Source organism: Oncorhynchus tshawytscha, linkage group LG29 (assembly GCF_018296145.1).
Source record: "Oncorhynchus tshawytscha isolate Ot180627B linkage group LG29, Otsh_v2.0, whole genome shotgun sequence".
NCBI classification, from domain to species: Eukaryota; Metazoa; Chordata; class Actinopteri; order Salmoniformes; family Salmonidae; genus Oncorhynchus; species Oncorhynchus tshawytscha.
Genome location: NC_056457.1, coordinates 15,356,233 through 15,371,109, shown reverse-complemented (window position 1 = coordinate 15,371,109; position 14,877 = coordinate 15,356,233). Strand labels below are relative to the sequence as shown.

Here is a 14,877-nt window from a genome sequence, read left to right as displayed (position 1 = left end):
GTTGTCATGTTGCTACCATGTTGTTAACTTGTGTTGCTACCATGTTGTTATTATGTTGTGTTGCTACCATGTTGTTGTTATGTTGTGTTGCTACCATGCTGTTATGTTGTGTTGCTACTATGTTGTTGTTATGTTGTGTTGCTACCACACTGTGTTGTCATGTGTTGCTGCCATGTTGTGTTGCTACCATGTTGTTGTTATGTTGTGTTGCTTCCACACTGTGTTGTCATGTGTTGCTGCCATGTTGTTGTTATGTTGTGTTGCTACCATGTTGTTGTTATGTTGTGTTGCTACCATGTTGTTGTTATGTTGTGTTGCTACCATGTTGTTATGTTGTGTTGCTACTATGTTGTTGTTATGTTGTGTTGCTACCACACTGTGTTGTCATGTGTTGCTGCCATGTTGTGTTGCTACCATGTTGTTGTTATGTTGTGTTGCTACCATGTTGTTAACTTGTGTTGCTACCATGTTGTTATTATGTTGTGTTGCTACCATGTTGTTGTTATGTTGTGTTGCTACCATGCTGTTATTATGTTGTGTTGCTACCATGCTGTTATTTTGTTTGTGTTGCTACTATGTTGTTGTTATGTTGTGTTGCTACCACACTGTGTTGTCATGTGTTGCTGCCATGTTGTGTTGCTACCATGTTGTTGTTATGTTGTGTTGTTCCACACTGTGTTGTCATGTGTTGCTGCCATGTTGTTGTTATGTTGTGTTGCTACCATGTTGTTATTATGTTGTGTTGCTACCATGTTGTTATTATGTTGTGTTGCTACCATGTTGTTGTTATTTTGTGTTGTTGTTATGTTGTGTTGCTACCATGTTGTTGTTATGTTGTGTTGCTTCCACACTGTGTTGTCATGTGTTGCTGCCATGCTATGTTGTTGTCTTAGGTCTCTCTTTATGTAGTGTTGTGTTGTCTCTCTTGTTGTGATGTGTGTTTTGTCCTATATTTAAATGTTTGATCCCAGCCCCCGTCCCCGCAGGAGGCCTTTTGGTAGGCCGTCATTGTAAATAAGAATGTGTTAACTGACTTGCCTAGTTTAATTTTTTTTTAAATAAAACTGATGAGCAGGCCATGTTGGAGGGTTGACTGATTGTGTTTCTCTCTACAGACTGATGAGCAGGCCATGTTGGAGGGTTGACTGATTGTGTTTCTCTCTACAGACTGATGAGCAGGCCATGTTGGAGGGTTGACTGATTGTGTTTCTCTCTACAGACTGATGAGCAGGCCATGTTGGAGGATACTCAGGTAGCTCTGATTGACTTGGAGAAAGTCACCTTCTACTTCAGACAGTTTGAAGGAGAACCACTGGTTGCAAGTATGTATGGAGAGACATGATCCTGTACGACATAGTGTAAATCTATAGGAGATCACCCCCTGTCCCGACTCCATTCATTTAGATAACATTATCTTGCTGTAAATGGAATTCAACTCATTTCAATTACATTCAGCTCAGCTTCATTCAATCCCATTTGGCTTGTTGTGTTCCCTGCTGTATATAACACGTTGTTTATTAAACCTGTTATGTTCCCATCTGTATAACTACGCACCAAATGGAACCTGCTGCTCGTAGGGCTCTGGTCAAAAGTAGTGCACTATGTAGGGAATAGGGTTGCATTGATGACGCAGCCTATGTATGGCCCTAGAACCTTGCTGTCTCTCTCTCCCAGACATGCCCATGTCGTATGAGGTGGAGGGGACCCGCCAGGCCCTGAAGGTCTGTTTCTACCTGGAGACATTCTACTTCTCCCAGCTACCCCAGCGCCTCCGGAACGGAGGAGGCTTCAAGATCTACCCTGCCCTGTTCACCCAGGGTAAGACCCCGCTTGGCCAAACAGGGTCCATTATCACAACGAACGCTCAGAGAAGGAACGTTGATCTAGGATCACTTTTGCCTTTTAGATCATGATGAAGACGGTTACACGGAAGGGGAGGAACTGATCCTAGATCAGCACTCCTTCTCTGTGATGCTTTATGAATACGGGTCAGGATATTGGTGGATTTCTGTATACAAGTGGATTCTCGTAATTGTTTGTCTTTTTAAATTGAATTTCATATCTATATCACTACCTCTATAATGCATGGTTGGGAAAGAGCGTGCAGGGCATTTCACTGTACTGTTTAACACCTGCTCTCTCTCCTCCCCTCTCTCTCCTCCCCCCCTTTCTCTGTCTCCTCTCTCTCTCCTCTCCCCGGTCTCCTCTCTCTCTCCCTCTCCCTCTACCTCTCTCTCTCTTTTCCTCCTCCTCCTCTCTCCTCTCCCACTCTGTCACTATGTGTGTAGCTCTAGAGAGTATGGAAGGGTATTACTACAGGGATAGTGTGTCTGTAGAGGAATACCAGGCTCAGATTAACTCTGCCTCGCTGGACAAAGTCAAACAGTACTACAAGAGACTGAGGTATGGGCTGCTAGTACACACACACACACACACACACACACGTTCTCTACCCTTTGCGAAAGACTTCTCCCGACATCGCCTGTTGACAGGCTGATAGGATTGATATGACTTCTATAGTTTTACTTCCTTCCTGTCTGCCCAGTGTGTTGTTCCTGTCCTCAAGGAGAAACAGCAGAGACATTAGAGCTTCTCTCTGCAGGTTGTCTAATATACTTTGACACAACATTCCATTCCAGCACACACACACACACACATGCACGCTCGCGCACACACATATACTCATGCACACACACACTCACGCGCACACACACACACACATTCTGGCGCCTGGCTGCCACCCAGAACACACAGCAGGCCAGCAAAGTGATTTGCTGAATAGGCACAGCGGGACTGTGCTGTGATTGGTCGAGAACAGCACAGCAGGTCAGCACCTTGATTGGCTGAAAGCACCCAGCGTGTCGGCACAATGATGGTGATGGAGTACCACTGCAGAGCCGGGTGGACCCGGTTTCCTCACGCCCCATTGGCACACACACACATGGGGCCCCTCCCCTGATTGGCTACCCACCCCCATCGAATAATGACATGGAAATGATATACAGGGTTTCTATAAGATTCAGAACATCTGTGAGAATTGGAAATCTGGGGTTGTGCCTATATAGTGCAGTGCTTTTGACCAGAGCCTTAGGTGCCCTGGTCAAAAGTAGAGCACTTTAAAGGGAATTGGACGCAATTTGGGAAGCAGCCATGGAGTGTTTTAATACATCTTTACCCCCCTTCCATCTGGGTGACCCGTTAAGTACTGTCATATCTCTGTGATATGAGGTCTAAATATCAATGGGTTTTTATATTAAAGCAAAATAAGTGAGATTTCAGAAGATGATGGGGAAAACCGAACGTTTTCATTCATCAATGTGTGTGTCTGTTAGGGGGGGCGAACTGTGTCTTTCCATTATTGTTAATTAAGGAGTGAAAAGCAGCTTTGGCAAATGGTCTCCTATCAGGTTCTGTTCGTGCGGAGTGACTACCAGTCAGTGCATTCATCTTAAGATAGCTAGGTGTCACAACCACATAGCTGTCATAGTAAGTTAATCTTTCCTCAATAAGGTCAGCAAAGTCTAGAAAGTTAGTTCACAAAAGTCTTTTTTGTTGTTTTTTACTGGGGGGGTTGTGGGATTATTTATGATACTCTTTGTAGAGGCAGGGTTTCAGGTGTTTTCGGAAGATGGGGAAGGGACTCTGCTGTCCTAGCTTCAGGGGGAAGCTGGCTCCACCAGTGTAGGGGACGTGGCTGCACAAAGCAGTGAAAGGCAAGGGAATAGACTGTAACACCAGTGTTACCCTAGTGTCTACACCCTTATGCTATACTAGGGGAAGTGTGTTTCCATAGCTAGGGCTGGGAGTGAGGACTTGTGAAGGGCAGAATAAACAATCTCGGCATAATCAAGACAGTTGCTTTGTGAGAAACTGTTAAAGTTCATAGTTAACCGTTGTTATGTAAACGGCAGCTGAAAAGTACCAGTGGCCTGGCTTTGGCCCCAAGTGAGAGAGAGTTGCTGGCCAGCGTAGATGGAAACAGAAAAGTCTGATCCTTTTGGGTAAAACGTTAGCGTAAATCCTATATGGAATTGCACCATAAGCGTGATAGGGAACTAAACTATTTGGACACTTGGCTACTCTGTGCTAGCAGTAGAGACTGCCAATAAAAGCTTGAGATGGAGGCTGGAGGCGGCAGGTAGCCTAGTGGTTAGAGCGTTGTGCCAGTAACCGAAAGGTTGCTAGATCGAATCCCCGAGCTGACAAGGTACAAATCTGTCGTTCTGCCCCTGAACAAGTCAGTTAACCCACTGTTCCAAGGCCGTCATTGTGAATAAGAATTTGTTCTTAACTGACTTGCCTAGTTAAACAAAGGTTAAATAAATACATAAATAATAATAAAAAATATCTAGGACCAGATTAGTCTACTCCTTACGTTAAAGTGATCCTTCCAGATTTTTGCAATGAAGCCATTCCCCGAGTCAGATGAACGCATGGATACCATTTTTATGTCTCTGAATCCAGTATGATGGAAGTTAGGCGAGCCAATGCTAACTAGCGTTAGCGAAATGACTGGAAGTCAGGCTAGCAGTTACCGTAGACTCCAAGTCATTGCGCTAATGCTATTTAGCAAATGCGCTAACGCTGGTTAGCAACTTCATTTAAACTGCACGCGGAGACATAAAAATGGTGTCCACGAGTTCATCGGACTCTGGGGTAGTAGATAAAGGGCCTCATAGCCAAAATCCTGAAGGATCCCTTTACCCATTAGGGGGAGTCAAAAAATAGCTGACACTGAATCAGGGGTTAGATGCCAAAAAAAATCACTCCCCCAAATGAAACACATATAGTTACCATCTGAGAGATCCTCACCACCTTTAGAGGGTTGCAGTCATGATAAACATTAAATGATATTAAGATCTGATAATGTAGTCAGATTTGATAATGTAGTCCAATCCGATAATGTAGTCAGATTAAATAATGTAGTCCGGTCATACAATGTAGTCAGATTAGATAATGTAGTCGGATTAGATAATGTAGTCAGATTATATAATGTGGTCTGACCAAATAATGTAGTCAGGTTAGATAATGTAGTACAATCAGATAATGTAGTCAGATTAGATAATGTAGTCAGATCAGATCATGAATATCATAGAGCGTAGCCTGATTTTAGATCTCAGTCAATGGAATAATGGGTTACAACGTCTTCCAAAACTCTTTTGTGCGTCTTCCAAAGTACATTCCCATTCCGTTCCCCAATACCTGAGAGCCCTTCTGTTCAGCTACGTACGTGTTCATATCAGGCATGAAGTAAACATCTGTTCTTGATACTGGAGTTAATTAGTCACAGAACTACGTAGAGCCCAAGATCAAACTCATTGAAGCGTCCCAAATGGCACCCTATTCCCTATCTAGTGCATTACTTTTGACCTGGTCATATACACTATGTAGGGAAAAGGGTGCCATTTGGGACACATACATTGTGGTATGAATGGGGGAATCTGCCTTGGCTACGCTTGATTTAGAAACCGGCATCAGCCATTTGTGCGTGTGTGTGTGTTTGTGTGTGTCTGCCATGTGTGCCACATCATCCTCTAATACCTCTCATGTCTCAGGAGGGCAGTCAGCGTTACGTTTTTAATTTTAGTTGCAGCGTGATGGAGGGAGCGCAACAATAGGTCTTTCCATGATCTATTGCCTCATATTTTAGATAAACATCGTTCGTTTTTACTATAGCTACAGAAACTCAGTCGACCTGAGTCATTTTCCATCATTCTCTGATAGTTTGCCCTTTTCAAATGTCTCTCTCTCTTTCTTTTTCTCTTTCTTTCTTTCTTTCTTTCTTTCTTTCTTTCTTTCTTTCTTTCTTTCTTTCTTTCTTTCTTTCTCTTTTTCTTTCTTTCTTTCTTTCTTTCTTTCTTTCTTTCTTTCTTTCTTTCTTTCTTTCTTTCTTTCTTTCTTTCTTTCTTTCTTTCTTTCTTTCTTTCTTTCTTTCTTTCTTTCTTTCTTTCTTTCTTTCTCTTTTTCTTTCTTTCTTTCTTTCTCTTTCTCTCTTTCTCTTTCTTTTTCTCTTTCTTTCTTTCTTTCTTTCTTTCTTTCTTTCTTTCTTTCTTTCTTTCTTTCTTTCTTTCTTTCTTTCTTTCTCTTTTTCTTTCTTTCTTTCTTTCTTTTCTTCTTTCTTTCTTTTTCTCTTTCTTTCTTTCTTTCTTTCTTTCTTTCTTTCTTTCTTTCTTTCTTTCTTTCTTTCTTTCTTTCTTTCTTTCTTTCTTTCTTTCTTTCTTTCTTTCTCTCTCTTTTTCTTTCTTTCTTTCTTTCTCTTTCTCTCTCTCTCTCTCTCTCTCTCTCTCTCTCTCTCTCTCTCTCTCTCGCTGTCATAACATTATCCACTGGGTTTTTCTGGGGCTATTGTCCTCTTTTGTAGTGAATGAGAGTATTGGCATTTTCGAGGTGTCTGTCTGTGTGCTTCGTTTAATTGACTGTGTGTTAGCAGACTCTAGAGGGGTAAGGAGCTTCATGTTCAGCCCTGGAAATATCACCAGACTATGGAGACCGATACTGTGTGTGTGTGTGTGTGTGTGTGTGTGTGTGTGTGTGTGTGTGACCATCTGCTAGCCTGCTTTATTACATGCCAGTTTCCTGTCAGTTCTCTGTACTCTCACAACCAAAAGTACACTACATGACCAAAAGTATGTTGACACCTGCTCATTGAACATCTCATTCCAAAATTCAGGGGCATTAATATGGAGTTGGTCCCCCCTTTGCTGCTATAACAGCCTCCACTCTTCTTGTTAGGTTAGATTACTCGTTGGTTATTACTGCACTGTCAGAACTCGAAGCACAAGCATTTCGCTACACTCGCATTAACATCTGCTAACCATGTGTATGTGACAAATAAATTTGATTTGATTTGGGAAGGCTTTCCACTAGATGTTGGAACATTGCTGCAGGGATTTGCTTCCATTCAGCCACAAAAGCATTAGTGAGGTCGGGCACTGATGTTGGGCGATTAGGCCTGGCTCGCAGTCGGCATTCCAATTAATCTCAAAGTTGGTCGATGGGGTTGAGGTCAAGGCTCTGTGCAGGCCAGTCAAGTTCCTCCACACCGATCTCGACAAACCATTTCTGTATGGACCTCACTTTGTGCACAGGGGAATTAGGGCCTTCCGCAAATTGTTGCCACAAAGTTGGAAGCACAGAATTGTATAGAATGTCATTGTAAGCTGTAGTGTTAACATTTCCCTTCACCGGAATTAAGGGGCCTAGCCCAAACCATGAACAACAGCCCTAGCCCATTATTCCTCTTCCACCAAACTTTACAGTTGTCACTATGCATTTTGGCAGGTTCTCCTGGCATCCGCCAAACACAGATTCGTCCGTCGGACTGCCACATGGTGAAGCGTGATTCATAATTCCAGAGAACGCGTTTTCACTGCTCCAGAGTCCAATGGTGGCCAGCTTTACCCAACTCCAGCCAACGCTTGGCATTGCGTATGGTGATCTTAGGCTTGTGTGCGGCTGCTCGGCCATGGAAACTAATTTCATGTAACTCCCGTCGAGCAGTTCTTGTGCTGACGTTGCTTCCTGAGGAAGTTTAGAACTCGGTAGTCAGTATTGCAACCGTAGACAGATGATTTTTACACACTAGGCGCTTCAGCACTCGGTGGTCCCGTTCTTGAGCTTGTGTTGCCTACCACTTTGCGGCTGAGCCGTTTTTGCTCCTAGACGTTTCCACTTCACAATAACAGCACTTACAGTTGACCGGGGCAGCTCTAGCAGGGCAGAAAGTTGATGAACTGACTTGATGGAAAGGTGGCATCCTATGACGGTGCCACGTTGAAAGTCACTGAGCTCTTCAGTAAAGCCGTTCTACAAGCAATGTTTGTCTACGGAGTTTGCATGGCTGTGAGCTCAATTTTATACACCCGTCAGCAACGGGTTTGTCTGCAAGAGCCGAATCCAATCATTTTAAGGGGTGTCCATGTAGTGTATTTTGTGTTCTTTTTTAGCTCCTAGATTTCACTCTAGCACCTTCGCATGTAAAGCCCCTGATGTTAAGATTCCCTTTATGCTGGAAAGGCACAGGACAGAACATATGCTGTGTGTGCAATTTAGCTGACTCATCTGAAAAGAAGAACTTGGCATGGATGTGTGTGTTTATACTTGTGTGTGTGTGTGTACGACCTGAGCCGACGCGTACTAATTGAATTGACAGCGAAGACTCCAGGAGTAACAGGGAGCAGATGTGCTCTGTAAGCACAGGCTGGCGAGGCCACAGACGCGGAGAGGATGGGGGGTGGGGGGTTGGAAGGCTGGGTTTGGGTGTTGGAGGTAGGTTTTGGGTTGGGGGACAGCTTCAGAACTCATCTACAGTGCAGAGAGAATCAGATTTCTGAGTTGTGCTGGCCGTCCAGGCCCAAAGCAGCCAAAACGAACTGTCCCTTTTAGCAAAGTGTTACTGTTTCAGTCCAGAACTAGGGTTCAGACCAAGGCTTCTCATCCTAGTTGTCTCCTACGGCAGGTATCTATTAATTTCCCACTCTCTCTCTGTCAGTGTTCAAATGTTCCAGAACATACCAGTTCCTGTGAGAAGCTCGTACACCCAAACCTCTTGTTAAATGATGCATGTGCCGTGTGAGGATGATATGGATTGACAAACGTAGCTACTGGTTTCATTGAAACCAAACAGATATTTGACCCCAAATATGACACAATTTCATCAGCCAAAAAGCAGTTGTCCAATATTCAATATTCAAAATCTATACAACTCAAAAGGCCACCCATGTTCCTGTCATGTTCCTACACAACACTATAATACGAACGCTCACTACAACGATATGTCTCTGCACTGACCACAGGCGGAGTTGGCTGTAATGTCACTCTCCTCTCCGGCTTGCATCCCAAATGGCGCCCTATTCCCTTATACAAGTGCACGACGTTTGACCCATAGGGTGCCATTTGGGATGCTTCAATCTCAGGCAGCTTGTTATCCTTGGAGCTTGGCCAGGGGAGCGGAGGTTGAACCCATAGATAGCTTGGTGGGCCGCCAACAACCCTGACAGGACCAAACTCACACAATACACACACTCCATATTACTCTACGTTACGGAGAGACAGAGAGAAATGCTAGTGATTGAGTTAACAAAATGACGTGTGTCCACCAAACAACATACAGAGGATAAGTGAATAGAGTAATTGCAGTTACACTGCACGTGTGTGTTTGTAAAGGCAGTATTCGGTCATGTGTTGTTGTTTTTTTATCCTCTCTCTGTCGATCTCACTGTACGCTCATCTATTGAAGTCTCTGCCAAGATGCATTGTGGGACTGATCCTCCTTCCGAGCTGTAAACTCAGTCACGTACGACACCAGTGCTGCGCGGGGGTGGCTTTGAAATATCCCAGCAGCCCATTGTCACGCACGCACACACACACATCGCCTACACCACATGCAGTACAGAGATATACGCTCGGCGGAAAGCCATCGCACCTGGTGGTGAAGTCATTCAAGTCATCCAAAAAACAGAAAGGAACCGGCCAAATCACTAACAGATGTCAGGTCCCTTGGGATCTGATGAACCCTATACAAAGAGAGCACATGCATCCAGACACACAATGTTTTAGAAATGATATCTTCTCACATGTATTTAGTAATAGTTGAAAGCCAAAGATGCAGAAAACCTACAGTAACTCCGACTTTAAACAGATGACTGTAAAATGTTATGGTAGTTTGATTATCATTATATATTCTTTTCTTCATTCCATAGGCTTTTGTGAAGCTCATCTGGGCAGCGCTATGACAGTTTCCTCTTGTTCACTTTGTAAAACTTTCGTCGGTCATTGGTCAACAGTAGGGATTCTTCAATGAAGTGTTTGTTGTCCTTCAACGATAGACGACTCGTTTTCATGCACATTTTTTCACTTGAGAATTACTGCACCAAACATCTTAGTTAAAATTCCGCAACTAAGATCTACAAAATTAATTCCAACTAGTTTGAGGAATTGTGTATACAGGCTACGAGGTCTCAAGATGGACAAACATATTTTTTCTTGTTTTTCAAGCTAAGGTATTTTAAGGGAGTACGTGAGCACACTCGTTCGGTTCACTTAGTCGAATTCTTGTAGGCGCCAGGCGAATCGAAGCGTGCGGAAGCCCCTACAGTGACCCAGCCAGGGACTATAGAACAAAGAGGAGAAGAACAGAACATGTGTAGAGAACAGCAGGACCTCGAGAGAGGGGAAGGAGGAAGAGCAAGGGAGGGAAAGAAGAGAAGGGAAAGAAGAAGAAGAAGGGGAGGGAGGGAGGCACATTGAAATATATAATGCAAAACTAACATTACTGCAGGTTTTTGAGTTTAGCAGTTCAGTGACTTCTTATCTACAGTTAGATGAAGCAGTTAGTGTGTGCGTGGTGGTTGCCTAAAGCTAACATTAGACATGGGGGATCCTACAGAGCATCCCTTGCCTTGGCAGAGAGACTGTAGGCGTCAACTGCTGCTAAGCAAAGTAGAGAAGTAGAGATGACGATAGAGCGTGCTTGGCACTCATACAAGGCAGTGAAATCACCGGGCAGGGTTTCTGTCAGTAAAGCCATCCGAGATATCGATAGCTCATCTCTTCTCTCTGTGGATCAGCACATCTTCACGGCCTCAGGGGCCCTTGTCAAGCTGGGCACCATCTGATATTTATGTGTAGTTTATCCAGGTTGTACAGAAGAGCCCTCCAGTGAGCTAGGCTGAATCCTAGCTTGGGCTGAATCCTAGCTTGGGCTGAATCCTAGCTTGGGGTGAATCCAAAACTTCACGTATTGCGTGTCATTCAAACTTTGTTTGAGGCACCACTGCCAAGCAAGATACTTATTGGTAAATTTGATCCTGGTCATAAAGATCCCTCCAGTGATTGTAGGGCTGAATCTTACCTTGGGATATTAGTGCATGTCACTGATTGAGTGGTGACCTGGTGTCCTGTGTAATTCGTTGGGACTAGCTAAGCACAGGGAGGTGGAGCAGTACAGTAATTGCAAACTCGGTTGTGCTTGTGTCAACACTAACACACACACACACACACACACACACACACACACACACACACACACACACACACAAACCACTATGCAGCTTCAGTAACAGCTGGGAGCAGCTGCATCAAGCTGTGCTCAGTGTGCGGTCTGCTCCCTCGGGAACCTGTCAAACTAGGGTACAAGTAGGCAACCACTGGAAAAACCTGGGAGGATTCTACTTCTGTCTATCTGTCTGTCTGTCTGGAAACAGGGATGATTCTACCTCTGTCTGTCTATCTGTCGATCTTGCGCTCCCTCTCTTTCTATTTCTGTCTAGCTCTGTCAATCTCACTCTTTCCCTTTTTAAATAGGATGCCTTGGAAACCACAGACCGCTCTCCTTGAATTCCAAAATCTCAGGAAAGCCTCTTATCAGCCTGTGGAGCAGTGCTTACTGTGTGCTGTGCGTTCAGCCATGCGCATTTCTCTTTCTCCTGCTGTTCAGTGCCATTCTTTTGGCTGCAAAGGAGCTGAACGGTGCTGACAGGATGGCCATGTGTATTTCATATCCCGGGTTGAGCTGTGTGCTCCTAGGTTCCCATTGGGAGACTTAGAAAGAGGCAGACTGTTTCGAGGGTCTCTATGGGGACTGTTTCCAAAGGGTTTCCAGGTGAAAGGGATGAGTGCTCTACTATATCTAACACCTTGGCTTTATGGGACGATTAGAGCAATAGTCTTCAGCCTAGAGTTACAGGCTTTTATTCTAGTTTCGCACTAAAACGCCTGATTTAACCTACTAAACACTCATCCATCAAGTCATTGATTTATTTATTCAGGATGTGAATCTGACAGTTTTAGATAGAACCTTTATAGAACCTTTAAGGCTCTGGAACCCCAGATTTGCTTCCTGTCTTTTAGCTCGTCCTTGTCGTCTGCAGTCTTAATAGCTGCTGTTTCCTGGTTGGTCCTTATTGGCTCCTGTTTCCTGGTTGGCTGATTTAGTGGACAGATGTGTTAAGCAGGGTGTGACATCACCAGTACGTGACTCTCATAAACCATAAACCCTGATCTACTGGGAGGCCTCAAGGATACCACATGACACGGGCTTCCTGCTCCTCAGATTGGGCTTCCTGCTCCTCAGATTGACAGCAGTGACAATGACTAGGTGTGAGCCACAAATGGCACATGATTCCCTATATAGTGCACTGACCCCCCCTATGGGCCCTGGTCAAAAGTAGTGCACTGTATAGGGGATAAGGTGGCATTTGGGACACAGACTTTGACAATGACAGTGTGCTTGCGTCATCTGTTGACTGGCATGTGGTTCGGAGGCGTGTGTGCATTGGAGTATATACTAACTAGCATGCTATAGGCCATGGTCCTTTACCTCATGGTCAGAGGAGTAAGCAGGATATGATTGAACTCTACTATACACTATAAGACGTGAAAAAGTGTTCATTTCGTGGGCATTGCTTTTAGACTACTGCTTACTTAATGTGGGAACCCCCCACCCCTTAACCCATCACTACCCCCTAATCCCCCATCTAATACATTGTGACAAGGTAAACAGACAGCTGCTATGGGGGTGGTTGTGGGATGAGGAAATTATCTTCCTGAGTATGCATTCAGCATGCAGCACCCTGAGACCCAGCAGTCAGCGACTCAGCACAAATATCACTGAGAGAGCCTGCATCTCAAGTGGCACCCTATATTGTACACTACTGGCCCTGGTCAAATGTAGTGCACTACATAGGGACTAGGTGCCATTAGGGACACATCCAAAGGCACGTCATGAGGACTCCCTCCCTCCGCCAAAAAGTCATTCATTAGCCAATGGCGAGCCCGGTTCCAGGGGGTTTGTGGGTGAATTTAATATCCAGTGAATGTCCTTCATCATCTCCGTGTCAATGATTTAGACACGGACCAGAATTCAGTTCTCTCTGGGTTAATACGGGGAGACACATAAATCCAGCTCTCTCTGGGTTAATATGGGGAGACACATAAATCCAGCTCTCTCTGGGTTAATATGGGGAGACACATAAATCCAGCTCTCTCTGGGTTAATACGGGGAGACACATAAATCCAGCTCTCTCTGGGTTAATATGGGTAAATAGCTCTCTCTGGGTTATACGGGGAGACACATAAATCCAGCTCTCTCTGGGTTAATATGGGGAGACACATAAATCCAGCTCTCTCTGGGTTAATATGGGGAGACACATAAATCCAGCTCTCTCTGGGTTAATATGGGGAGACACATAAATCCAGCTCTCTCTGGGTTAATATGGGGAGACACATAAATCCAGCTCTCTCTGGGTTAATATGGGGAGACACATAAATCCAGCTCTCTCTGGGTTAATATGGGGAGACACATAAATCCAGCTCTCTCTGGGTTAATATGGGGAGACACATAAATCCAGCTCTCTCTGGGTTAATATGGGGAGACACATAAATCCAGCTCTCTCTGGGTTAATATGGGGAGACACATAAATCCAGCTCTCTCTGGGGGGAGACACATAAATAGCTCTCTCTGGGTATGGGGAGACACATAAATCCAGCTCTCTCTGGGTTAATATGGGGAGACACATAAATCCAGCTCTCTCTGGGTTAATACGGGGAGACACATAAATCCAGCTCTCTCTGGGTTAATACGGGGAGACACATAAATCCAGCTCTCTCTGGGTTAATACGGGGAGACACATAAATCGTTGCTTGTACGTCGGACCGTTTTCCCGACTGTACTGTATATCTTCCCTCCCTCCCTGTGTTGTCAAATAGTGTTATTTAGCTATGAGGCCTTTATAGGAATACAGAAATAAGTCATTGAGAATAGCAGCTGGTTCTCTCCAGAGGATTGTAGCTGGTGCTACATTCCTTGTTCCTGTGTGTGGTACTGTAATTTAGATATGAGGTCTTTATAGGAATGCAGAAGTAAGTCATTGAGAATTGCAGCTGGTGCTACATTCCTTGTTCCTGTGTGTGTAGTACTGTAATTTAGGTATGCGTCTTTAAACAAGGGATATACAAGTGAGTCAGTGGGCACTGTACAGTAGCTTGTCCTCTCAAATCAATTCAATGTAAGCCCTGTCCGAGCCAGAAGTCCCATAATTAATACATTGACTGTCTCAATATGTTTTGCAGTGGTTGTCCAGGGTTTCCAGATTTCTATGAAATATGATCTATAATGAATTACAATATGAATTGAATATTTGTTTTATTTAGTATTGTTAAAAAGAAAAAAAATCTCAAGTATTAATTTCAGTATTTCACTTACCTCAGAAGCCATTATTGTCAGAAGCCTTTATTACACTATGCCAGCCATGATTGAGTTAGCTGTATCCAAACAGTGACTCGTCATTAGCAAGCTATCCACCACGCTAGCTAGCTTTAAAATGTTGTGGGTTTACTTCTTCCAGTTTTTTTACTAGCTACACCAAGCTAACTTTTCTATCTGTCTTTTTCGGAAATGGTATCCGGCCATTACACAGACTGCCAACGTCAGAGATAACCTACTAATCACTAGCCTACCACGATAGTTTTTCTGACGACTTAAAACATAACATCCCAGCTATGACGACAAAAGCATCTCCCACTCCAAACGAGGAGACGCTCCCGGCAAGACTCTGCTCCTGTGGAAACAAGATATCCGCCAATGACACCCACTCATTGTTGTGCTTGCATTGGGGTGCAACATGCCGAGGAAGCTTTAGCCTCCCCCTCCTGTATCTGTTGCAGGCTAGCATGCCAACCTAACCTGAGTCAACAAACTCTAACATGGGGGCTGATGTTCCCGATGGTTCATTAGAGGCGATGGATATCCCCATGGGATTCATGGAGCAACGGTTAGCACTAGCTGGCAGTGTTGCAGTACTCGAGGCTGGTCTCTGTCACGTCTGGTCTCGAGGCCACATAGTGAGTGTCTTGGTCTTGTCTCTGTGTTGAATACTT

The 14,877-nt window shown here is 44.3% G+C and overlaps 1 protein-coding gene across 2 annotated transcripts in view; it reads left to right on the top strand.

The window, feature by feature from the left end:
• prex2 (phosphatidylinositol-3,4,5-trisphosphate-dependent Rac exchange factor 2) overlaps positions 1-14,877 on the top strand; it is a 230,805-nt gene that overhangs the window by 176,126 nt on the left and 39,802 nt on the right. The window contains exons 34-36 of one of the 2 annotated variants that reach the window (XM_042308946.1): positions 1,220-1,322; positions 1,675-1,818; positions 2,289-2,403. In XM_042308946.1, the coding sequence (XP_042164880.1) occupies positions 1,220-1,322; positions 1,675-1,818; positions 2,289-2,403 (362 nt within the window). Of the gene's footprint in view, positions 1-1,115; positions 1,161-1,219; positions 1,323-1,674; positions 1,819-2,288; positions 2,404-14,877 lie in introns of those variants that run through there. The other variant, XM_042308947.1, reaches the window with a different exon arrangement.